The sequence below is a fragment of the Pagrus pagrus genome (assembly GCF_965226575.1).
Source record: "Pagrus pagrus genome assembly, chromosome: 14".
Taxonomy (NCBI): domain Eukaryota; kingdom Metazoa; phylum Chordata; class Actinopteri; order Spariformes; family Sparidae; genus Pagrus; species Pagrus pagrus.
Window position 1 is genome coordinate 15,398,676 of NC_140198.1, and position 25,602 is coordinate 15,424,277.

Below are 25,602 nucleotides of genomic sequence, written 5' to 3' on the forward strand. Positions count from 1 at the left end.
GTAACCCTCTAACTATCTCTGCAGATTTCCTCTCCGACACTGCTCATCTTGTGCTTTCGGGCCTCTGCGGCCAGTGGAAAGGACAGGCAGGACACATCAGGGGAAAATCAGATTGTTTTTGACACATGAGCAACTCTGCTATCCCTGGTGGAGAGATGAATAGCTGTGTGCAGCATGCAAAATGAACAGCAGTTATTCCGATGACCTGATGTCTAATTTTCCCGTCCTCTGGGATGGATGTGTTAAATATCTGGGGTAAGGTACTGTTAACTTTGAATATCCATCAGGGGGAAAGTTATTTGGATTCTGCTGCTATTTATTTCACAAAGTCATCTGGTTGTTCTGCTCAGCACATCACTGAAAGTCAGAGAAAGGATGAACATGCCTACCTGCTGTTTGCATGGTGGTGATGGTGGTAGTTGTGGTGACGGTTGTGGACGTGGTGGTGGTGGTGCCTCCATCTTGGGAAGCTGGATTTGAGTTGGGGAGTGTATAATCTGGGCCGGTTTTATTTTTCACTGCTGTTTCTCTCGCCTCGCCTTTCTCCATCCTCATTGAGGACGGTGCAAGGGTGGCCTCAGCTGGAATAGCACTCCAGCTCTGAGATCGACCTCTCTGCGTGGATAAGGAAGCCGCTGGGCTATTTTCGCTGAGTGAACCTCTGTTGTTTGGTGTCACTTGAGTGGTGAGGGAGTCTGTTGTTGGCTCTACCTTATCCTCCCCTCTGGTCTTCTCGTTAGATGACTTCTTTTGAGGGAGAGACATGGGCGGCCTCGGTGTCGTGGGAGAAAATGTGGTCAGCGGGGTGGTGGCAGCCGCTGTGGCCGTAGTGGCAATGTCTGAGAAGGCTGGGGCATCCTCATGGGGCACCAGCTGAGTGACGGGGTCTCCTGTATCAGAGGCCGACACAGAGCCGGGCATGGTGGAATATGCGGCCAGAGAGCCATCCCTCCTAAAAAAGTGCTGGTCTCCCTGGAAGTCCCTTGTAAGTAGGTGCTCGTGAAGCAGCATGCCTCTGAAGACAGGCTGGTGGTTTGGGATATTTACTGGCGGCACGGTGGTGACAGCGTGGACTTCGCTCTCTGTGTCCATCGTTGATGCGTCCCTGTCTGGGTACAGCGCCCTCCTACTGATGCCAATGCTTTCCTTTGGACCTAAAGAGTGAGAGAGCAGGGTTGTGTTGAGTTAAATTTTACAGGCCAGTGAGCTACAAAAGCAACGTATAGTACACAAGAGCAGTACGTCTTCTTGACAGTTTCATTATAGAATCATCAAGCCAGCCAGCCTATAATCTACCAAAATTATGCCTAATGAGGTGAGAGGCTGTCCTCAAGTTTAATTCTTCCACACATACTTTGTTGCTATTTAAATCACTTCATTATGTGCGTGGCCTGTGTGTGTGTGTGTGTGTGTGTGTGTGTGGCTTTGGGAGGCGGGGTGCAGTATAGTAAGTATAATCCTTTACATCTATTATAGAAGCTTTAATAATAGCAAAACAGTCCGATGGGTTGACATATGTAGGTCACTATGAGTAGCATACAGTACGCATGATGTGATTATAACATCCAGTTTTTCTCAAGTGCATCTTCAGCGTTGAAATCAGATATTTTCTTTCAGTAGATAACATTCTATACTGTACGTTTTTACTGAACTACACTCAACAAGAAAAACTGTGCATTGACTGCAAGGATATTCTTTAAAGGCTCCTGTGCCTTATTAATACTGACAGTGGTGAGTAGCAGCTTGCAGAAAGCCCGTTTATTATCAAAGACAAATTCAACAATCACACCCTGCAGGCAGTTAAATCTCAGAGCGGAGAAGCACCGAGCAGAAATAGTCTAGTTACTTGTTGGATAAAAAGGTTTAAAAACACATATTGTTCTAAGGCGTTGTTCTGTAGGCTAGTATTCTTATTCTTTCTTTTGATCCAGCAGCGCGCACACAAACACACACCGCTCAAACACAGTGCCGGCATTGTTAAGAGGTGCACAGGAAAAGCACTAAATCAGCGCATAGCTATATTAAATTTCCCATAATTCAGTACAGTACACTAAATTATGCAAACCACAACAAAATCTAAATGAGTGGATGAAACGGTGGGTGTCAAATACAAAAATACACTCAATTCAAAAAGACAGGTTTAATAAATAATGTAAAGTCAAAAACAAATGAAAACAACCGAAACAGTGTTCTCAACCCAGTGGCCACAACAAAAGTCATGGTATTGTACCTTTCTGCAAAACATGGTATGTTTAATACATTAAAAATCATCTACAATATGTGTCATATCATGTTCATGTTTTCCAGCCATATGAGTGGTGAAAAATCAGGAAAGCCACAACATGAACATGAACATTTAACATAAAGAAACTTAAAGTTATAGTGTATCTGTAGATACTGTCTATCGGGTTGGTGTTCCTTAAAGAATACATCGATTTAGAAAGTATATTTACATGCTCTGAAATGTGTCTGAATTGTAATAGTAAAGAGGAATGGATACTAAATGACTCCTCTTTCCTCTTTCCTACACTCTTACTAATCATCATGGTCCACAACAGCTGACATCACACATGATACACTGCAAGTCACAGAAGACACTTGCCGCAGTTTAAACATGGAACTTTTAAATTACATTTTACGCTGTAAAAGCCAAAACAAAAGATGTCCTCTGCAGTGACTTTGCTATTTTGGCAATGACACTGCTAATCCGTTTAAAAGACGGACTGAGCTCCACTTTTAATAAAACAGACACATAAACACAGTAAAAGTTTAGTACCTGCAGGTGTGCTGATTTAATAAGTGATTGCAATAACGCCCCAAAAATAATAATGATGTGAAACCAGCAGAAGGAAGTAAAACACAAACCTGATTATTAAATTAAAGAGTGGAAAGATTAAAGCTGTGCATGATGGCAACACCTGTCTTTGTAACACCTGTCTTATCAGCCTTGATCAGTGTGTGTAATCGCTGAAAGATCTACACATTTACCCTTGAACGATTCAGTGATGACTTTGCTTCAGGCAGAATTCTGGTTTTAGCTACAGTACAGAGCGTTCTTCAACTATAGAAAGTGACAAACTAATCTACAGCCCGGCATACTGTATAGCTCATTATAGACTTGCTTCTATGCCAGTTTAAACATCAGCATATCTTTTAACAGCTCAAGAAGGACAGATCGGCCAATCGGTTAATGCACTGTGAGTGTTTTTTTCTCGCCAAATGATTGTACTGCGGGTCCCGAAGTGTCATAATTACCCCATTGTCTCCTACATTTTCTCCAAAGTTGTTTATGAAAATGTGATGAATAGATGTTTCCAACCACAGCAAATCCTCCAGACAGTGTAAACATTAGCAAAGATGAACTCCTTTGAATGTCCTCAATGGCTTTGACAGGACAGTTATCCTGAAATGATCAAATGTTCTCCAGCTGGCTGCTAGTTAGACATACTCAGATGACAACAAAGATGTTTGCCTCATTTATGAACCTTTACGTGGAAAGAGTTTTTCTTTAGGTATTTTTTTTTAATTCTTGTGCTAAGGTGTGTGTTGATAGGATTTCTTTCTGTCTAAAGATAGAGGTAGAAATACAGTGTATTTCTTTGGGTACTGCTGGACTTAAAAAAAATAAAACATCTATGGCAATCATCATCCTTTCGGGATGGTGAGAGGAGCTGACTAAAAATACCTCAGCTGACTGCGAGTTCTGGCTTTCATTTTGGCATCAATGCAATCTCCATCTTTCTTTTTGTTTTTTCTCCATCTAATTTTCTCTCCTTCACTGTTACACTTTCTTGCAACACTTCACTACAGATCTTTACTCCGTGCAGCTGTATATAGCCAATGTGCAGATATAGACGGATGCTAAACATAAATGTTTACCTAAAGCCGACAATACAAGCAATTCTATATGTTTTTTGTTTTGCATAAATAAGTAGCGAAGACAAATATGAAAACAGTGGGGGAGTCCGTATAATCCTCTTACTTGTCTGCGTACATGTGTCTACATGAAACAATGGCGTCTGCTTTGACACCTTAATTAGCTTGCATTCGGGATGACAGTTTGCCTTAATGAGGAAGAAAAGCTGCCAGCACACTTTTCATGGTTGTAGATGAGAGGATGTTGTTGACACAGGCAGCAAATGAGTCAGATTTCGTCATGGTGAGCGTTGCAGCAGCGCTCCGACGGGATGAAGGAGCCTCGGCTGGGAGTCAGAACAGATGTAAGATTCACTTTAAAATGGCTCGTAGAGGTCACCACCGGCAACACGATGTTTCTGTCCATGTTAAAAAATATGGGAACGTGTCATGGTTAGTAACAATATACCAATATATTCTCAAATGCTTTTCGGAGTGAGTTTGATTGACATTTCCTTATAATTGTTTGTGCCTTGAAATTGCCACGTCAATCATATCGTATATCTTCTGGTCGTACGGTAGCCCTGAAGTGCAAATCACAACACCAAATATGAATACAAATTACTAAACTTTTTTTAGTTGTATTTTGTGATTTGCTGCTGTGTTTTTTATTGGCTGTTGTGATTTGCACTTCAGGGCCACTGTATCGTTTAGTCTTCACGAGTTTCACAGCCAGTCTTTACGTCTATACCTGCTAAATCCCCATGTGATCACTTCTTAACATGTTCTCCGATTGACTGGCACACTCTGGGTGTATTGATTATTAATGCCAGTTGCTGTTCCTTCCTACCTGAATTAGATGTTTATCTGCTTGCCAAGACTCTCCCTGAAAAACTGACTTTGTCTTTATCGATTCTGTTAGGAATTCCCATAACAGGAAACGTACATTTAGGCTTGAAATGAGAAATGGTGTCTGAATAAATGCGAAAATGAACTGTGCCACGGGAGAAGCGCTGCTCTGCTCATAAAACTTTGAAAGTAGTTGTAAGCCATTGTAACATTTTGCTGATGCAGAGTAGTTTTACCGCCATCCAGCTAATAAAAGTTTGATCAGGCCATTCAAGAGGAAGAGTAAACAGTTTTGTTACAAAGCCTCTCCCCGGCTGACAGAAATGACACATGGTTTTACATTTTACTGGCAGACGCAACGCCACATTTATCTTTCTTAGCGACAGAAGCAATTCAAAGACCTTTTGATGTTCTAAGATGGAGGAGAAACATTTCCTTGTAGCCTTATTCTGTCACAACAAGAGCAGCGAAAGCTGCACTTTAAAGGCGAACTAAGCATATTTGACACAACCAGCGAGAATAAAGAGTGTAAAGGGGAGGTCTTCATGAATGATTGAAGTGTAGAAGGCTGCCCCCTCCTTATAATTGCTAAGTATAGAGGGATCTTAAAACACACACACAGACACACACACATAATATATAGTATAGTAAAGCAGGGGAATTGTATTTTTTTTTCCAGAAGTGTTGTTTTTGCTGCGTTGTACTAGTGGCTGAACTCTGCCTCTTATTTCTGTGTCTTTGTCTCCCTCTCTGTCTGTGTATTGGTCAGCTTTTGACCATCTAGCTTCTGCCTGTCAGAATATCGAGTGAAAGTGGGGAGTGAGAATGGAGAACTGGGTTAGACCAGAGTTTCTCATACACAGATCAATACAGGATCAATGTGTCCGGGTTGGAGACCTCACAGAGGTGATTACAGAGGAGCAAGTAGTGCTACCACACCGTTCTCCTCTCTGAGCCTTAATTGGGTGTTTGTGAGAACAGAGCTAAAAACTGAATTTTAAATGTAATTTGTTGAGTGTAAGTGTAATATAAATCAATGAATGCAAAACTGGAAATAACCAATTACAGTGTTATATTCATAGGTTGTAAATTATGTCAAATGCTTTTGTCTCTGCTTCTGATATTCCCTGACATATCAAAGATGAAATATAGATTTTATTGTGAAATTGCATATTTATGCTCACATAAGTACAATCTTAAAGTGGCAACTAGCCTGGGAAATGCATACTTCTAATTAAGCAAACTATGCAGTTGTAAAGCTAAATTAGATCATTGCCCCTACCAGACTGTGATCATAAAAAAGATTATAATGTTGTAATAAAACAAATAAAACAGAAAATCTGATTAAAAAAAACAAGTATATGGATAAAAGACAATGCCATAGAATAAAATAGAAAGAGTAGAACAACAGGCAGACAATGTATCTTGTCATTGTGCATTTATGGAGCACATTTAGCCGTAAAAGGAAACATAATATGCTCATTTTCAGGTTCATACATTTATTTTGGGTTAGATGTCAAGAGGTCACAAAATTAAAGGCTATGGGAGAGACTTGGGGCTTTTTAACTTTCAAGACCTTTGACATGCACAAAAGCCGATAACACGCTGAAGGAAAGCATAATAGGTCTCCTTTAAATACTTGACAATGTAAAGCCAAACAAGTAAATACACAGGCTGTTTATTGATGGACGAAATCAAAAATATTCAGCCCATCCTAATCAGAAAAATTACTGCATAGGTCGACTGTGCAAGCAGCTTATCAAAACCTGTATTTACATTTACTGTTAGGCAGTCGACTCCAGTGGCTGTAGTGATTATTATGGCAGCAAAGAAGTAAATCAGCCGAACTGCAATCTTTTCTTCAACCTAACCAGATATTTTCGTTGCTCAAACCTAACCAAACTGCGACCGTAGAACTAAAGTCCAGTACGCTGTAACAGTCAAGTCGTTTTGGGTGTGGATTGTTCACACAAGACGATGTGCTGATGTATTGACTAAGAATGTGCATGTTATCAAATTGTCCCAGTGTGTCGAGTTTGGTTTGCTTTACCATACAGTAAATGTGTACATTACACAAGCACTTGATCCCACATAAACACTGCGACCAATTAAGTCCTTGCTGTCATTTATAACAAACCAAACGACCCACAGTACATTGATTTTGTATTGTGCTGATTCTAATGTGTTGAAATAAAAGATCAAATCCAGCCTCTGTCAAGTGTTTAATAGCTAACAATTCTCATACATTTCACTGGGTGGGAACAAACATAGGTACAAACAGAAGCAGAACAAAAGGTCCTTTTGTATAACAGCCATTTTCATGTTAATATCAGAGATGAAATCAAATATGCATTCAGAATGCGCTGTAATGAAATGCAAATATGCTGTTCGTTTGATTGGTATCCAACCTGGTAGTCTTATTGTCAAGTTGACAAAAATGACAACCTTTGGCAGACTTTGATTCTCTATATAGAAACACAGACAGGCGCTGTTCTCACCTGTTTCCATCCACAGTTAGAAAATCACACCCTACTGCCAGCCAATTTAAATTTATTGTGCTTGAAGGACTCCAATCAAGTATAGATGTACTGTAATATGCTGGCATAACCAGTCTACTGTCAGAACAAAGCGATCGTGATGTGCTCTGGCGGGTTCACAGAGTGGGTGTCATGCTATCACATTTAACCCTTCACACGCCGGCAAGTCACAGACAATGAATACAAATCACAAAGGGATGATAGATGTGAACATTTGTAGAGGTTGTGTGGTGCCACTAGTGGTCCAGAATGTTTTGCTATGGGCTGACGAGTGACAGCAGACAGCGCAGACATACAGTAGGTGCGGGTGGGAAATTTAATATAGCGTGTTAACTCTGCACCTCAGTTAAACTTAATTCACTCCAGCGGATCCAACAGCTAAAAGTGGATACCATGCTGCACACTTAAGAGGTTATGCGTGTAACTGCATTACATCACAGCACACTGAAGCTGGTTAATTAGAGCTACAGTTATTCATAAATTAGAGGTGGTAATTACCATGACAGAATGAGATAACTGTTATCTTATTCTGAGCAATGGCACCAATACAATAAAATGCCATTTATTGTCCTTGGAGTAATGTGTTTAGTGAAATGTTTCTTCCTCTATGCACATTTAATAGAGCACATTAAAGGTCTCAGTGGAAACCAGAGGTCTTAAGAGTGTGGAAAAACTTTCACCTGCTCCTAATGAAATGAGCGTGTCCTCATGCCCCCTCACATTCAGCTATGTAACATCACGCCATCCCTGTTGGTAACATTTAAAACTGTTTCAAGGGCAGACACTGTGAAGTGAAGACACCATTTTTCAATGCATCCGTTAATTTTGGGATTTGGGGCTATTTTGCTTCATTAACATGCCAAGACGAGTGGAAAGAAAATGTTTAAATACACATATAGATGTTTATTTTAGTTTAGATTTCTGTTCTGGAAATGTATACAAAAGGTACAATATAGTGAAAATAATACTCTGCATTTAACCCATCCCGAGGGAGCAGTGGGCAGCGTGTACATTCCCAGATCTTAGCCAGTGCCTTTGGTGAAGGGCAATGACTAAAGAATGAACATAATGTAAACGTTTTTTGGTTGGAAAACCGGGCTACCCAGAGGAAAGCCATGCAAGCACAGGGAGAACATGCAAACTCCACAGAGAAAGCTATGAGGCAGCAGTGCTAACCACTGTGCCACCGTGCTGCCAATGAGCACAACTTAATTACATAGCCCGAGTAATTAAGTAATGAACTGGGGAAATGTCATAGTGATATATTAGTAAAACATGTTCACCTCAATTTTTTGTCTGAAAATGTATGGAATTTTACAATGCATATCTTCATAGGCTGTTTTCTCAGAATCTGTTTTCTCCACTTCAGACTTTTCAGTTTTACTCCTACTTATACTCTGAAGGTTTTTTACAGAGAGGTTTGTTCATATATCATTCATAGCCTGTTTAATATAATAATATTTATTTATCCAATCTTCAGATTTCTGTTCTGGAAATGTAACCAAATGAGTGAATTTTTAAATAGAGAATGCCTAATGTTTATTTTTAAACTTGAATTACAAAGAAATGTCTTAATGTAAGTAATTAGGACATTTCACGGTGTTATTTTATTTTTTACCTTATTCGCATTATAACTGAAGCTATGCAAGCAGCCATTTTTTGATGCAGAAAAATGTGACTTAGTATAAAAATATCTAAACAAATCTGGGTGTGTGCTCAAAACTAGTCTATGTGTCCTGAGGTAGAATGCATCATTTTACTGCGGCACCTTGCCACATTAACACATGTTTAAAAAGATGTAGCCCTCTAAATCTTTAAAGGATATCTTTCTGGATGAAGTATGAGCATGAACAGGTCCATTTTTTTTTACAAGGAGTGCTCTTACATTATAAATTGCCTCGATTCCTCACGCAGCTTATCATTTTATTGTTTCTCATCGTCATTCTTCATATTGCTGTTTTCTTTGCTTTTTTTATGCTCCCTTTATTTTATTCTGAATTCAGGGCATAGAACCAGCACTTTTATTGTCTTCAATTGTCGTATTCCTGTTTTTATGCTGCCTTGCTGCAAGAAGAATTCTCTCTTGAGGCACAATAAAGATCTGAACTGAGCGCCTCAGCTCGGCTGCTCATTTGTTTTTCTCTACATAATGAAAACATTTAAGAGGCAAAATAAGGTTTGCAGAAGACTTCCAAGGCATGCTTGCAGTCCTAAGGCTCACAGGGTGGCCGACCGTCAGATTCTGTGTGTCGTTTAGAGTGGAGGTGCAAACTCATGCTTTTAATGGATCCATGACAATCTCTCAGTCAACACGGACTAAGATGACAGAGTGAGCAATCATCGGGGGAATCCTCCTCAAGATGGCAACAGACAGCCTCCTCTCTTCAGTTGCATATCAATGGAGTCATCAGTGAACACTCAGTGCATGGAGAGCGCGCTAATAAGATGGGACAAGCTGCACTTGAGGCAGGCCCCTGATTGACATCAATCTCCTTATATCCAGGGGCTTTATTTCCTTATTATTACGGAGAGCCACTAGACAAGCAAATCAATAAGCAGCTTCCGCTGGGCTCAGATACGAGGCCTTCAGATCACTCTACATGACTCCTTTCAAGGTCCTCAGTGGAGGTTTGAGCTCATGTATTCAGTCTAATACCTCAGTGAACATTTCCTAGAGCGATATTTGCTGCAAATCCGCACTATGTGCAGATTCTGCACTTGTTTATATAAAGCGATGAGGAAAGACTCCAGGAAATAATGGGGTGAAACTGATAAATGATTCCATCAGTAAACTTAATGAGTTGATCATTTAATTTGGTTTGAGGGTGTGACAGGTGGATGGAAGTGGAAAAAAAAAAAAGGTATATAAGAAAAGGGAGAAAATTAAATTAAGTGAGCGCTGGCTGGAAGAATAAGCCTTTAACAAAACAAACAAGAAAAGGTCACAGTTTCATTTCTCACACTGTAATTTCCAGTCTAAAGCAAGAAAAGTGCATCCATGACTGTGCAGACATTCCAATTTCCGAGCATCAAATTTTCCTTTTACTGTCTGTCTGGTTTTTGAGTCGTGAGGATGGCGGCATATTGAGATAAGACACTCTTATCCTCCATCTGCCCTTTGACTTCATTGAGCGGAACCATAACTTTTCCCTTTCATTTATTACGGCCTGTCTGTGTTCCGGTTCATTGAGCATTGTCCTTCAGACAGGCTTTAAACAAACTGTGCCTTAATGGTGCTAGGAAGCTCATAAGACCTGACCTTTAAGCTGGTGCAGAACAAAAACAGAGCTACCCAGCATCGCTATTTGCATGAAATCTACTGTAAAGCACTAAAGCTGCAGGGGGGTAAACGAGCCAACCTTAAACAAATCTGAACTCCATGCTGACTGGTTGAATGCGGCTCAATTGGCAATAATTTTCTCTAATGCATCTTTTTGTTTGCTGAATCAATTTGCATTTTCCAACGCCGCAGCTGTCCCTGATTTCTCTCCTTCCTAGCCCTCCTCGCTTTTCACCTTTTATGTTCCTCTTTTTTTCTGCCCGAGAACTAAGGAATGAATGAGTGCATGTCTTGTTGCGCAAATGCCTGGTATTAAAATGACATCGCTTTCTGTAATCACGGCAGAAGCTGTCTCATATAGGAGTCGGATCCTTGTTGCATTTCAATTCACCAATGTGCCGCATCCTCGAAAATACTGCGAGGAATGTCTCTTTTCACACTTCATTTCCTCCCATTAGAGTAATTTATCTTTTCATTTTCTTCTCATTTACTCCATGGTGGAGTCAATTAAGAGCAGAGCTGTGGGTGAAACAAAACCTGCAACTTTTCAATCTTTAGTGGATTATGTACTATTGTAAATTTGTCAAGTGGGTTTTAAGAGTAGTTGTAAAAGTTTTGGATTAACAAAGTCATATTTGAAAACTATTATGTGCTGTATTACTTCGCACTGCAATAATACATCAATGAATAAAGGAAAGAACGTGTAATATACACCTTAGTGCGGGCATGCTATACTTTTCTTGAGGGTACAGATGGTATGTCTTGCTCTCCTCCTGACAGCACAGACATTAGAGGTGAATTTAAAAGCTACCTGATTGATGTCACACTTTCCACATCTCTTCAAATGATTTCTCAGCTCCATAACAATTCCACCAGCTCAAGGAAAATACCACTAAAAGTCCACACCGGTGATTTTAAACCTTATCTGTGTACTTGTCACAGATTGACATGCCCATATATGCCATTACACTTATCAATACTTTGTATCTCGTGTTATAGGACTGAATCAGTCACAGGCCATACGCTGAGGCAAGTGCTGTAGGACTCATTTCAGCTCAAGAACTCTCTTGTTTTCTTTATCAGGCAGCAAAGACCATCTGAAACTAGGAAAACTGAACTGTCAGCAAGATCAACCCAATTGCCAGAATAAATGTAGGCAATGTGCAAACCACAGATAAGTACTTTACATTTCTTTATGTTGCTTTCCTTGGTTACTTTATCAATTTTCAGATTTATGTTTGTGACAACACTGTGCATGTGCTCTGGTTAGGTTTAGCCACTTGGTTGCTGTGAGGAAAGTATTATGTTTTGCCTTAAAATACCTATTTTAGTTGCTACAAACATGTCTGGAAATGTCCCAAGGTCTTTTTAAAAAGAACCAGTTTTCCTGGCAACAAACACGGCTTGAGATTGTCCAAAGGTCTCCTTAAAAATATCCTGGTATCACGCTTATAATGTTGAAACTCAGTCTTGAACAGCACTCACTGGCTTGGCAGCCTTCCATCCTGCAACTCCACCACCATCCCCACAGTTCATTCTCATAATGGGCTGAACAACCTACATCAAGGACCACTGTCTTTGTTTTTTTCTTTGTGTTTAGCTTTCAGCAACAAACTCTTGTGTTCATGTTAATAAAGCAAATTTGAAAGGAAGTGAGTACTGTTGCAAGCACAGAGGTATTTGACGAGGTTAAAAAGCTGCCAGGTGTGGCACTCTGCTATTATAGTCGGCTTTTATTGCAGCAGAAAGGAAGAAAAAGAGACAAAGTATGAAAGAAGAAGCAATAAAAAAGAGAGATCTATAATATTTTTGTTGAATAAATCCATCAAATCAGGCCATAAAATTGTTAAACCCGCCGAACGCTCCTGCAAACTAGAAATCCGTTGCCTCAGTCTTACACTCAGTGTGAGTCTTCCCCTGCAGAGTCACCTTCCTTTGAAATAAGCCTCCTGGCATGCACAGTGAAACAGAAAACTCTCTCGGTGTCTCTTCAATGCAGACTTAAGATTCAGTACAGTTTACCTTGTGCCTTAACCCTCACCTGACCAGCTTTTGCATTTGTCATCCATTATATTGGGATGTACAGTACCAGTCCTGTGCTGCCTGGTGCACCCACGCACGTACAGTACAGTACATACAGGTAGTACACAGACACACAAATGCTTTAAGCCCACGACCACACTAACATTAGCCAAATGTATCTCATTCTCAAAAGCATATTCTTTTGTCTGTGACAAGTGGTGGACAAAGCAAGCCATTAAAAAAGTCACGCTGAGTCATGTTTCAGGATGATATTAAGGACTGTGCTTTGCTTTTCTTTGAAATTCTGGCTGAACATTCGGTGTGATATCTCAAATTGTAGTCTGATCTCTTGCTTCAGGCCAGGTCTACTCATTTCCACATACTGCCATGAAGAGCTTGTTAGATAATTAAGACATGAATATTATATTTAGTCAGTGGTCTCTGACATGGCTATCAGACACAGGGCAAATCTATGGCTTGCAAGGAATTGGCTGTGGGAATGTGGCTTCCGTGTACTGCAACATGGATGTAAATGGATTAGAGCGAAGAGGTGAGTTTATTGTAACAGCGCTGGAAAAGAAGAGCGGGAGCGAGCTTATTCAAATGTGAACCCTGAACCATACTGTACGCATTTACAGGATCAGTTTGAAAGAAGTGGCGAGCAGGCTTTCAGACAAAAATCACTCTGGCGCTCACATCTGCCAGAATCAGGGCGATGTGAGCAGCACATTTTGTGTGCACTCTGCTGCAGTAAAGCGAGGAAAATAAGGCATAATTGGTCAAAGGGATTAGAAAAGAGGAGAAAGGGCAGGGAGACGATGCGTTTGAAATTGTATGTTTCTGACACTTGATGTTTGAATCTCTTTTGAGGAAAGTCAACCAGGCATGTGGATACAAAGACACACCATTAGGTTCCTAGTCTTTGAGGGAGATGTTATTTTCTTCCCTCTTAACATGACATACACAAACTGGAAAAAAATCATCTAAATGGAGTGAGGATATTCACCCAGACATGAAAAAGCGAAAATCCAAGAGGAACAGAGGTTTATTTTCTCACACTAGAGCTTTCAGAAATGTTCATGGCTATGAATCGTAGTTTTTTTTTAGTTGTTAGCAGTTGGAAACCGGTAGAAAACAGAGGTTTGTTTATGGCACCTGATCCATGCAGAGTGTCAAGCAGAGTTAAAAGAGTGCAGTGGACTCTCCTGACAGCTTTCTTTGACCAGCAGGTTTTCTACAAGGCCAGGTCTATATTTGCAGCACAAACCACCCCCTTCACATGGAGTTTAAAATTCTTCCCTCAGGCCATAGAGCTAGAGCGCCTTGTGCAATATGAGCAAAAAACGTATTTCCCTGTCCAAAAACCCCTGATTAAACACATACACATGAATGTAGCATTGTAGAGATTGTTTTGCTGCATTGATGTGTTCTGCATACTGTATGCAAAGGGAAAACAATACGTACTTCTGTTTTTGAACTTGTGTTGTTTATCTTGTGCCCCTGACTGCAAGGCAAGTTTGCCATCTGGGAAAATAAAATGACTATCAATCTGTTTTTAACGATGAAAAACCTTCGCAAGCATTTCAAAATGTAATTGATTACAGCAGAGCTCTTGTATTCCTCTAACTGCACCAAACCTCAGCAGTTTTTCAAATGAAATCCTGAAACAAGAAATGAAATATAAGTCAAAAAAAATAATAAGCAAAATCCTGGAGGGAGTGAGCAGAGAGAGAGAGAGCGGCGGAGAACGAGAGGGAAAGATGTTTTGGAGCCGAGGCATTTTAATATGCTGGCTGCATGTAATGTTGAAATTAGTTTTATGCGTTTTGGCAGGGGAGTGCCAGAGAGCAAAGCCAGGTGAGGGCCTGTGAGTATACAAGTCTGAAAACATAAATGCTGTAAACCAAAACACAAGCTGCCTATTGGGAGGTGAGGGGAAACAATATTAACACTGACAGTGATGGATGATGCTGCTTCCTGTAGAGGTCTGATAGATACAGGGCCCCTTAGAGCCGAGGAGCACCGTGTTCGAGACTAAAAGGTGTATTCCATGTGTGCTTCGCATAACCTTCATTTGTAAGAGAAAAGTGTAGCTGCAGTGCCAGCGTGCTTTTTTGCATAAAGATAGACAGTTTCCGTTTTTTTCTTTTTCAATTATATTTGCCAGCCAGACTGTTACAGTAAATGCTAGATAAACCTAAACACACATTCATACGCTACAGCACTTGCATTTCTTCTGAAGAGTTATGTGTACGTTACTGGATGTCCAGTGTCACAAATGTATGAATTACCTTTTGTCCAACTTATGACATCATCAGCCTTATTGCAATTAAGCAATCAGGTTGCACGTCTGGTATATATCAGCTGTCGTTTCCCAACACCTCCTCCTTCTAAATTAATAATATGGTCCCATGTTATGCTCATTTTGAGGTTCATAACTTTATATTATGTGTCTACTAGAAAATATTTACATGCTTTAAAGGTGTGATATGTACAGATTTTATTCATAAATTAAAGGTGCATTATGTAATTTGGGGTAGAAGAGAAAGTTCTTCATTGAGTTATTTTTTTATGCTTAAACAACTAAATAAACAAACTCTCTTTGTTTTCATGACTGAATAGACAGAAAAAGCAAACTAACCTTACAGGACAACATAACTTCATACTGTTTTACTTTGTTTATATGTGGCGGACCCTGCCACCTTTCTAGCTTCAAGCAGTGTTCTGGGGACCTAATTTTCCTCTGAGAACAGCTTGTTTAGTTATGGAAAATATATATATATATATATATATATATATATATATATATATATATATATATATATATATATATATATATATATATATATTTCTTAGTTTGTGTCACCTCATTATTATTGTACATTTGAATTTTTTCTCCAAAACTACATAGTGCCCCTTTAACTAAATTATCAACAGGATGTGAAGAAATATCAGTTTCGACGTGATGTCAAAGACGTCAGGGCCTATGCATTGTGTTGCAAAGACTTAGCGTGCTAACCAGCTTTGTACCTGTAATTCTTCACAAAGCACATTATTTTTCTCATATTATCCATTGCTGCATTGATTGTTTGGTCAACTCTGACAGGCCTAAGCATGCCTCAACGGGTTTCATCACCACCTCGGCCGGTGTTTTTGCAACTACAGCCATGCTAGGGGCGTGTCTGAGGACGGAGACTGTATCGTTGTGACATCACCACCTTACAAGAGTCCTGATGGCTTGTTCAAAGGCACAGTTTCTGAATACAAGCTGTGTGCGTTTCTCTGTGGATTGAGTGTTTCGATATTTTCACAGTAATTATATTGCACCAAGACCTGCTTTATAATAAAAAAAGACATGGATATCTCAATTTTTATAATGCGGGACCTTTAAAACCAAAAGCTTGAAACAGCAACCATGCTACAAATTATGCTTTGTTTACAGCCGGAAAAAAAATAACAGTTACAAGTGCCTGCCAATGGCACTTGATGATTTGTTGCAGTAACTAGTGTGTTTATGTGTGTGTCAGGATGGTGCTTACTTGTATTAGCTTTTCGTGACTATCAATAACATCACCGTGAGCATATAGAGTACCAACAGACACACAAATGAAGTCCCGATCAGTTTATTGGCCTCTCTGAAGAAGAAGAGCCGCTCCAAGGGGAGATCAACAGCCCTCCACTCCAAAAACAACATATTATATTGTCTTCTGCTGCTACAGTCTGCAGCTCAAATTGATGTTGCTCTTCACCACAACACTTCTATTCAATATATCAGACAGCCACTTGGTGGTATTTTAGCTTTCAAGCGATTCCCTTCAGATTCTCCCTCACATATAGATTCGACTGTATGTTTACAGCATGGTAAAAGGTTAAAGGGAGATAAGGTCCTGGAGGATAAAATAAAACATGAAATGTCATTGATGATCAGACGAGATACGATGACTCTGCTAAGCTGTGAGGCAGACTGAAAAAAACTCACAGAAGCAGAGGTCAGGCTGTAATAAGTTCACATTTTAATTTGAATTAGGCAGTTTCACACACGTTTCTGAAGTAATTGTAGCACTCTTTAAATATGTGATCAATATTCCCATGCTGTTGCTGTACTGCAGAGGAGAAATTCTGTATCCTATGTGCAAACGCATAAATAAAACTATCTGTGGAGTGGAAATAGCTTCATATCTGAAGCCATTTGAAGACTAAATACCCAGCAAAAGAAGCCTGCAGTCAACAGGTAACATGTCACAGTGGAATGACCTCGGTTAGAAAAAGAAAATAAAAGATTTAATGACCATATTGACTTGTCATACTCTGCTTATTCCTGTTTTATTAAACCAATCATCCACTTTACAGGACAAGGGTGTTTTACCTCAGAATAGCTCTTCCAGTAGCTGCTTCACATAACCGCGAATCGCTGCCTCTTGTAATGTATTGCTTTAATAAACTGCGGCTGAGAGCAGTGTACTCACGTATGATTGAGAGAGTGCAAATATTCCGCTCTGATATTATTTAAACTTCGCACAGAAACAGAGGGCCCCTGCCTGGTGGCGTAGGAGCAGGTTATTATGAAGTGCTATACATTACCATAGCAGGTAATTGGAGAACGTCAGCAGAACCAATATAGTTGGAGCGCTGGCAGATGGTAAAAACAAAACTCGGATGATGAACAAGTCTCCTGGCAAGCAGCTGTTATTCTTTGGACACAAACTTAACATTAGAAATGTGGATTTCACGTGTGCACTCCACAAAACACCGATCGCTGCACTGAAGTTCGAAAGTTGTTTTCCATCGGCTTCTCTGTAATAAAAAGAATCATCACAGTTTATAAACTTTTTATTTTATTTTTTTTCTCTCTGTGGTTTATAGCTTCACCAAAATTGGATTTCAAGCCTGGCTACCCTAAGAGGATCTACAAACACATGTGGTGCAAGAGCAAATCTGTGTGGAAGAGCACCGAGGAAAAAAAATAAAAGAGTGAAAATTAAAGTGGTTTAGACTGAGTGGATTTAAGGGTCCGGAAAAGAAATTTTAGTGGCCAGTCATTCATCCCTCTCATATCAGTGTGCATATACGTACATTTTTAATGGTTTGTCTCTTCCTGCTCAGTGGAAATCTTGAGGCACTCATCAGTGGGTGTTTCACTTTCACCCCGTTTCATGCTGCTAAACTGTTGTGTGGGAGGCATTGGTTCTATTAATTATAGATCCCTGCAAGCTAAAACACTGTACGGCTAATGAATGACTTATTTAATCCAAAACAATACTGTATCAAGAGACAACACACAAGCGATAATTTAGTTCTGTTGAACATGAGATGTCGGTATGTTCAAAGAGCATCTGAAACATGGATGATGAGGACACACACTTCACACGTAATTCATCATTTCTCACCTCTCTCTGTGAGGGCAGGTTTTCTGTCATGCCTTCATTTAGCTATTTGGAGCAAGAAAACACTTTTATTAAAGGCGCTGTATGTAAGAATTGGTTGCCTGCCAAATTCATACTTACATCGAACAACAAACACAAGCTCGCAGCACCAGAGTGCTGGTGTCATTTAAGATGTGTTGTAACTTTACATTTCTTTATGTTGCAAGTTTGCATTTCTTCGGTTTCCATTTTCTATTTTATGTTGTGAAAACAGCGTGCTTAAGGTCTGGTTAGGCACAAAACACACATGTTAGGGTTAGTCATAGATCATGTTTTGGCTTAAATTACCTTGCAATAAACACAGCTGAAAATGTCCAGATTTGTCATCATAAATGTCATTTTTTTGTCGCCATAAACACCGTTTGAAATTATCCAGAGGTCACCGAAAAAACATCCTGTCGTTCCACACTTACAGCTGTTGAAACGCAGTCTTGAACTGCGGTCACTGGCTTGGCAGCCACCTCGCCTAACTCCGCCAGCATCCCTTCCACCTCTGAATATGAAAGTCAGGTCATGCACTTTTAATGTGAACTGAACGCGTTGTAGAAATGTCAATTGCAGGAACCTTAACTGCCAATGTTTTATCCTGATGGCTTGGCTGGAAACACCTGCAATTCACGAGCAGCATCACTGACAGCATCATTTCATCGAGCCCCACGGAAAATAAGTGGTTTCTAAACCGGCATATATTTGTCTCATTTGTCACTTCACCGTAATTGTCCCTCTCTCTTGGGTGTACCACACTGAAGCTTAAAAGAACAGCTGCAGCGCTGAAGGACTATATACTGTAGATTTATGCAGAAACTCATACTAATAGTTGTATATGTCTTTTTATGTAAATCTGCTGTATCTTATTTCCATGTGAGGCATTCTGATTGAACAGATGCCTCCTGGACTGAGCTGAACTGAAAGAACCCTTGGATGAGCATTAATTGGTGGGTGAGCGGCAACCCATACTTAGCTGACACTGCTCCAACAATGAGGGGGGAACTCATTCTTTCATTTGGCACTTTCATATCTCTTTTGTATGCTCCACTTTGAACCCTGTTGAGAAGCTAGCATAGCTCCTCAAGGTCTTTAAAGACAGCAGGTGGTCACAACACCCACGCCAGCGCTAACCCTTGTGCCGTTGCACATGTACGAGCGATACATCAAAGCTGATACTCCACATCTGCAGCTGTTTGTTTATTCCGCGGCTACGCAGCGAGATAGGGGATGAGCGGCTCTTGATTTTTAACATGCTGGAAACATTAATTCTCTTCAGCATAAACACACACAAGTCCTGCTTTCAAGTGGCTGCACCGTGATCATCCGTGTTGTGTTATTGTTAGACTGAGGAATCAAACGTGTCAGCTACAAAACCGCAATGTGGTGCATTACAAGAGAGGCTGATTTGCGAAAAACAAAAAAACAAAAAATTGTTGTTGCCATGTCATCTCTCTGTCTGCTGGGTAGCCTCAATTTCATACACTCCAGAAAACAGATATCGGGTTTGTTGTGGTTTCTTTCAACATGCATCCGTCCACAAGGAGCATCTTTCTGTAAAAACATTGCTGATCTAATATCTGACCTGCTTTGGTACTGCTTGCTTGCTCGCTTCAATGTAGTGAATCATACTCAGTAATACAAATCTGTGAATAGATTTGTCTTTAAAACAGAAAATAAAAAGCCTTTCAAACCGTCACACTGGTGTTCACCTCTGAGGTTTAACAGAAAAGTTCAGACAGTAAGCAAGAACTAAAAAATCCTGATATGGCGTCATGTCCATACATAAAAATGAAAATCCTTATCAGCACTGATGAGTATCCTCTGGCAGGTTTCACAAACATGACCCAAAAACTTCTCTCTTATCCGTTTTCAAAGTGATGTGGACTGACAGCGGCAGTATCAAGCGTGAAGCAGGGTGAATAATTCAATGTAGTTTTTAAAAAGGACAAAAGACGAGGGGAGAGTGACAACTTGTCAGCGGGAGATAAACTGGGAGAGTGAATAAGAGATGAAGAAAAAAGAGTGTGCCAGCAGACGCAGGTAACCCTGTGCCATCCACTATTTCTGCAACTTCCTTTTATATGTGTTTATCAGTTTACCCTTCCTCTTTTTTTATTCCTTTTGTTGTCTTGTGCTTTTAAAAAGAAACCCGCTGATTTCTTCCTGTATGTTTGCCACTTGCCGTATGTGAGGCTGGAGCCGAGGCAGGGAACTGTAGTTAAAAAGGGGTCATGGGGAGAGAGGTGAAAGATGTTTAATGGTGACTAACATTGGCTGTTAATGCCTTTGGCCACTATGTGACTCACTTTAGCTCCCGTCAAAGTGAACTCTCGCCACTGTGTCCAACACGGCAGCCATGTTCAGGGCTGAGGGGGACTTAACATGAACAAGACAGGAGGGAAAGGGTGCAGAGCGTAACCAGGAGGCAGGTTCTGTTATGATGTGACAGTTTATGGTCAGTGCATTTATCACAAATGTCATCCTTCATCATTGCTGAGTTGCACCACATAACCCTTATATATATGGATATCTGGATAAGGCGTCGGTGAAATGGAAAGTGTTGTTTAAGTGTATGTTGTGTGGAGATTAGTGCTTCAAAAGAAAAAAGATACAGGAAGTGTGGTTTAATTGACCTTGAAGGAAAGTTTTTCAGAGGCACATATTGTACACTGTAAGAAATGTCCCTGTTAAATTACAGTAAAATACTGGATACTATTATTCTACAGTTTATAGACTGTAATCTCCAAAAACAGTTTATTACTGTAAAATATATGTAAGTAATGTATAATGTGATCTTTACAGTGTAACACTGCTAGAAGCTAATGTTTTTTAAAGTAGCACGTGTGACTCAAAGACAAAGTATTATACTGTATTTACAGACAACAGTATATTACTGTACAAAATATCCTGTATTTTTACAGTAATATATTTTATATGAAAATATATTTTCTTTTCAATATTCATATTGTTATAAAACTGTTATTTTTACCAGCCATAGTTTCTAACCCTTGCCGGAAACTTCTTTCTTTGAACAAGAATAGTATAAGAAATGTAAACAAAGCCAGAGCTAGCACAGCATGGTGCTGTATGTGATTCTCTGCTGCTGTGTACAAACGCCTTTTTTTCAGTCCTCACTACACCGATTGTTTCCTCCCAGTCATCTTCACTTCCAGCGTAGTGATCTTTATCAGGGCATGCACTGACTGCTAATCTCCAACCATATGTTACTCCCCTGACCTTAGGATTTAAAGGGCGAAAACATACCATGATTTCCCCGTATTGGACTTTATTAATCCAGAAACAGATTAAGTTAGCTGTTTGTGAAATCAGATACTATATGTCTAACATCCACAGCCTTGCTTACAGATTGAGGTTTAACTGGGTTCAAAGCGCTGCTGCCAGTACTCAGTAGTGGCCTCCACATCCACAGTGCACTGGAGCCCAGTAGGAAACAATACAGTACATGTTATTAGCATCTTAATGCCAAGGTGAGAAAATGAAACTTTTGATTCAAAAAGCACCTACTGTTACAAAATGATATCAGGCATGACAGAACACCCCATTAGTACATGAGGTACTAAAGGTGTAAGGAGCCATCTCGACAGCCTGGATTATGAAAGAGTCATTATCTCGAGGATCAAATCATCTCCATATTTGAATTCCTGATTGAATTCCACGAAGGCGGCACTTTTCATAATAACGTTTTGGAACAAAACCCCTCAATTAGCAGGGATAGGCCTACCACTCAGAATGACTCAGAAAATGTGCTCCTGAACTCAATTTTTCATGCTGTCTCTAACTTGATCATATGTACTCCAAGGTCTCTTCTGCACTCCTTCTCTCTACCATACTTTATTTCTGAGGATTACAAATTCAGGGACTGTATTGTATGTTTGTGACATCGTAATTTAATGGCCTTAAAATCCATGATAGCAAACCGTGTCAAGGAAATATTATACATTTTCCAGTAGATGTTCCCCAGTACTGTACGTACATTTATCGGAGAGTGGATCAGGAAATGCTTACTGTCCCAGAGCAAATCTGGTAAATGTGTACATTTCCTGGTTAATCTGAGTGGAAAACGGTCGTCGCAGTAGTGCAAGGTTAAGCGGTCTGTAGCTCCATGGAAAATACAACCATGGTCTAATCCTTTAAATCTTGGCAGATCTACCAGCACGAGTGGGGGCGGGGGTGGGGGGGGAACATTCCAGGCAGCAATACTGGAAACAGATGCTATGTGATACGCATTGTCTCATTGTTAAATGTTTGATTAGCTCAGCCTCCTGTGAAAAGCCTCCTTTCCCATTTGGTCACCTGATATTTGTCCCATGTTTGGCAGGAATAAATTAAACAGACCGATAATTGCAACCACCATTCAAATCAACCTAATGTTCCTTTTCAGTTAGCTGTTCTCGAGGTAGGGAAACGTCTTAAGTGTATATAATTGAATCTTTCAATTTATTTAATATGGTTGCAGAATGGAAAACTCAAGCCCGTCTTTAAAAAGGCCTGAGGTCTTATAGTGACAACACCAGCCTGTGACTTAAATACTTAAATAAGAGAGAGTCACTGCTTAGGGATTTTTATGGCATCCAGTTGGTGGCACTACCAGCTTGGTGCTAGTTACTGAGCACCAAGTAATTAGTTAGTAATTAGTTCCAGTTACAAGTTACCTCATTAAAACGTTAACTAAATTACATTACTGATTTCTTCCACCCAAAAGTAATGTATTATAAGTAACTTTACAGTTTAAATATCTACTTTGAAATGCTGCCATTTGTAATGTGCCTTTAGCTTTCACTTCAGCTTTTGTTATGGACAGACCAAATGTCTGCAGTGGTGGAGATGAACTCGAGCCCCTCAGAGGTTTTTTCTTCAGCTCATTCTCCTTTTTTGCATATTCACTGCAGGTAGTTCGCAAAAAAAAGTTTTTCTGGCCAGTTTCCAGCTGCCTGCACAGGGTATCCTGCTAACCAGCTGCCTGAAAGCAGACGACTCAACAGCAGAGAGAGGTTGCATATTTTTAGTATTTGGAGTAGATGGATCTTTTTGGTTTCTTTTGAAATTCACTCCATCCAAGCAGCCGCAATTGCTTGGATGGGGTGATTTGAATTAAATATGATATGTCTGAGTCTTAAGATACTAGCTTTATGCAGGCATGTATCTTGTCCAGGTTCCTCGAAAGGTTAGAATGACACAAGTTACATTTTACGAAGATGTTCTTGACTTTTTGCTCAAAAAAAGAGAAATAGTGAGAATATCTGCACATGGAGAAAAGTCCACAAATTTCATGGTAAGTAGGTGGATTTTTTTACATCCATTACCACAGAAATTTCCCCAAAATAATGTACTAATAATCTGCAGTTTTCCAAAAGCAATTGGTGAATACCTGGTAATTTCTTTAATACATTTCCATGTCTGTTTAGTGGCCTGCTGAGGGGAAGTTGGACAGAAACTAGCAGAAACAGCAGATTTTAGACAGAAGTTTCCCAGAAATGTATTAAAGAAATTACAGGCTATTTATCAACTGCTTGTTGGAAGATAACAGATAATTATTAATAAATAATATTGGCGATGTTGTTTGGAAATCATCACCTACTTAGCATGAAATTTGTGGACCTGTAAAATTAAGTGTGAGCAAAAGTTGTGTCCAAACATCTCCTCGTGTGAGATAAGATACATTTTAAACATAAACAGGAAGTGTGATCTGTGAATCATGCATAATGAGCGTTTCGTTGACGGTCATTTAGTCACTTAATTAAAAATTTGCATTGGAGTACTATGTTGATGAAGGTTCTCAGTCATCCAGGTCATGGTAAATCTAGGTGCTGTATCATAGACAACCGGTCTTGTTTCAGTTTCTTGAAGACATTTGACCTCTCATCCAAGAGGCTTTCATTGGAGTACTAGTCGACAGACTTATTGTGATTTGTTAGTCACAACACTGGTCATTACAAAGTCAGCCATCACCTGCACACAGCTCCGGATACCTGTCTGCCTTGTCCTGTGGGGAGGTGAGTAAGCAAGTGGTCCAACACATCAGTGTGTCAGAGCTGCGAGCGGTGCCAACCACAAGGTTAAAAGGACGGCAACCTTTATGTGTTGCCATTCACAGGGGGTTTATGCTAATTCTGATCTTAACTGAGTCTGAAAGAGTTGTTGTTTTTCATTTTGTAGAAACATATCATCACAGTTTCACCGCTTCTCCTGGGAAAAAAATAAATCATAGATTTGGACTGGCGTAGAGCCTGAGAGCATCAGACCTTGTGACCCTTATTTCAATATTCTGGACCCAAAATGCAAACACATACGCACTTCTCCTCGCCCCTAAGGCAATATTTGAGGTAGATGTTTTCAAAAAGAGAAAATTAAAAAAATGAGGATGCAAATGTGCCGCACTGACTGGAGGGATGATGAATCTAAATCTAATATAAATAAGCAAAGGTTTTTACGTGTTTGAAGAAAGAATGGAAGATTTATTAAGCCTAACGTTGCTAGGTTCCCATCATTATTAATTCAATCTGTAGGTCTCAACATGAAAAATGAAATAAAGATTGATATACCTGCTCTTATTGATCTGAGATATTTACTCTCATGAAAATCTTTCTTGTCAAAAGTTGTTTATGTCCCACTGGAGTTAATTAGACTGGTTTTGCAGTTCTTGCCTCGCAATATTAAGATTTTCTGTGGCACTTTCCCTAAGCCACACAACCAGCCGCTCACTACACTTCACTGTAGTTTCTTCAGTCGATGCTGTCTGCAATGCCGTATCCATCAAGCTTAGTCAATAGTGCTGATGGCCGACTCCCTGGATCGAGGTCTTTGGGTGCTTTGGATGAGGGACGTGTCGCACAGTGCCAGAGTGGTAATAAACTGGGTTCATCCAGGGAGCAGGAGCTCTGATTGGGATTTTGAACGTACTACGAATGCCTTCTGCTGCTTAATATTATTTAGAATTTTTATTTATTTTAATTCAAAGGGGCACTATGTAGTTTTGGAGACCGAATTCAAACTCAGAATTTTAATATTCATACATAACATTATCTTCTCCCAAACCGAATAAACGGTTAAAAATAAGGTCCCCAGAACACTGTTTGAAGCTAAGCAGGGTCCGCCACATATAAAAAAAGGTAAAACAATTTGAAATTGTGTTGTCCTTCAAGGTCAGTTTGTTTATTCTGTTTATTCAGTCATGAAAACGTAGAGTTTGTTTAGGCATTAAAAAATCTAAACACTACATAGTGCACCTTTAATTTAAGGTCAATTTAATGACAACAGGTAAAACCGCAACAGTTTCACCGCAGTTTCACCGCTTCTCCTGGGAAAAAAATAAATCATAGATTTGGACTGGCGTAGAGCCTGAGAGCATCAGACCTTGTGACCCTTATTTCAATATTCTGGACCCAAAATGCAAACACATACGCACTTCTCCTCGCCCCTAAGGCAATATTTGAGGTAGATGTTTTCAAAAAGAGAAAATTTAAAAAATGAGGATGCAAATGTGCCGCACTGACTGGAGGGATGATGAATCTAAATCTAATATAAATAAGCAAAGGTTTTTACGTGTTTGAAGAAAGAATGGAAGATTTATTAAGCCTAATGTTGCTAGGTTCCCATCATTATTAATTCAATCTGTATATTATAAAAC

The 25,602-nt window shown here is 39.8% G+C and overlaps 1 protein-coding gene across 2 annotated transcripts in view; it reads right to left on the reverse strand.

The window, feature by feature from the left end:
• LOC311269890 (seizure protein 6 homolog) overlaps positions 1 to 25,602 on the reverse strand; it is a 104,091-nt gene that overhangs the window by 49,129 nt on the left and 29,360 nt on the right. For both annotated transcript variants that reach the window (XM_084374400.1, XM_084374399.1), the window contains exon 2: positions 390 to 1,154. In XM_084374400.1, coding sequence (XP_084230526.1) covers positions 390 to 1,154 — 765 coding nt within the window. The remainder of the gene's footprint in view (positions 1 to 389; positions 1,155 to 25,602) is intronic.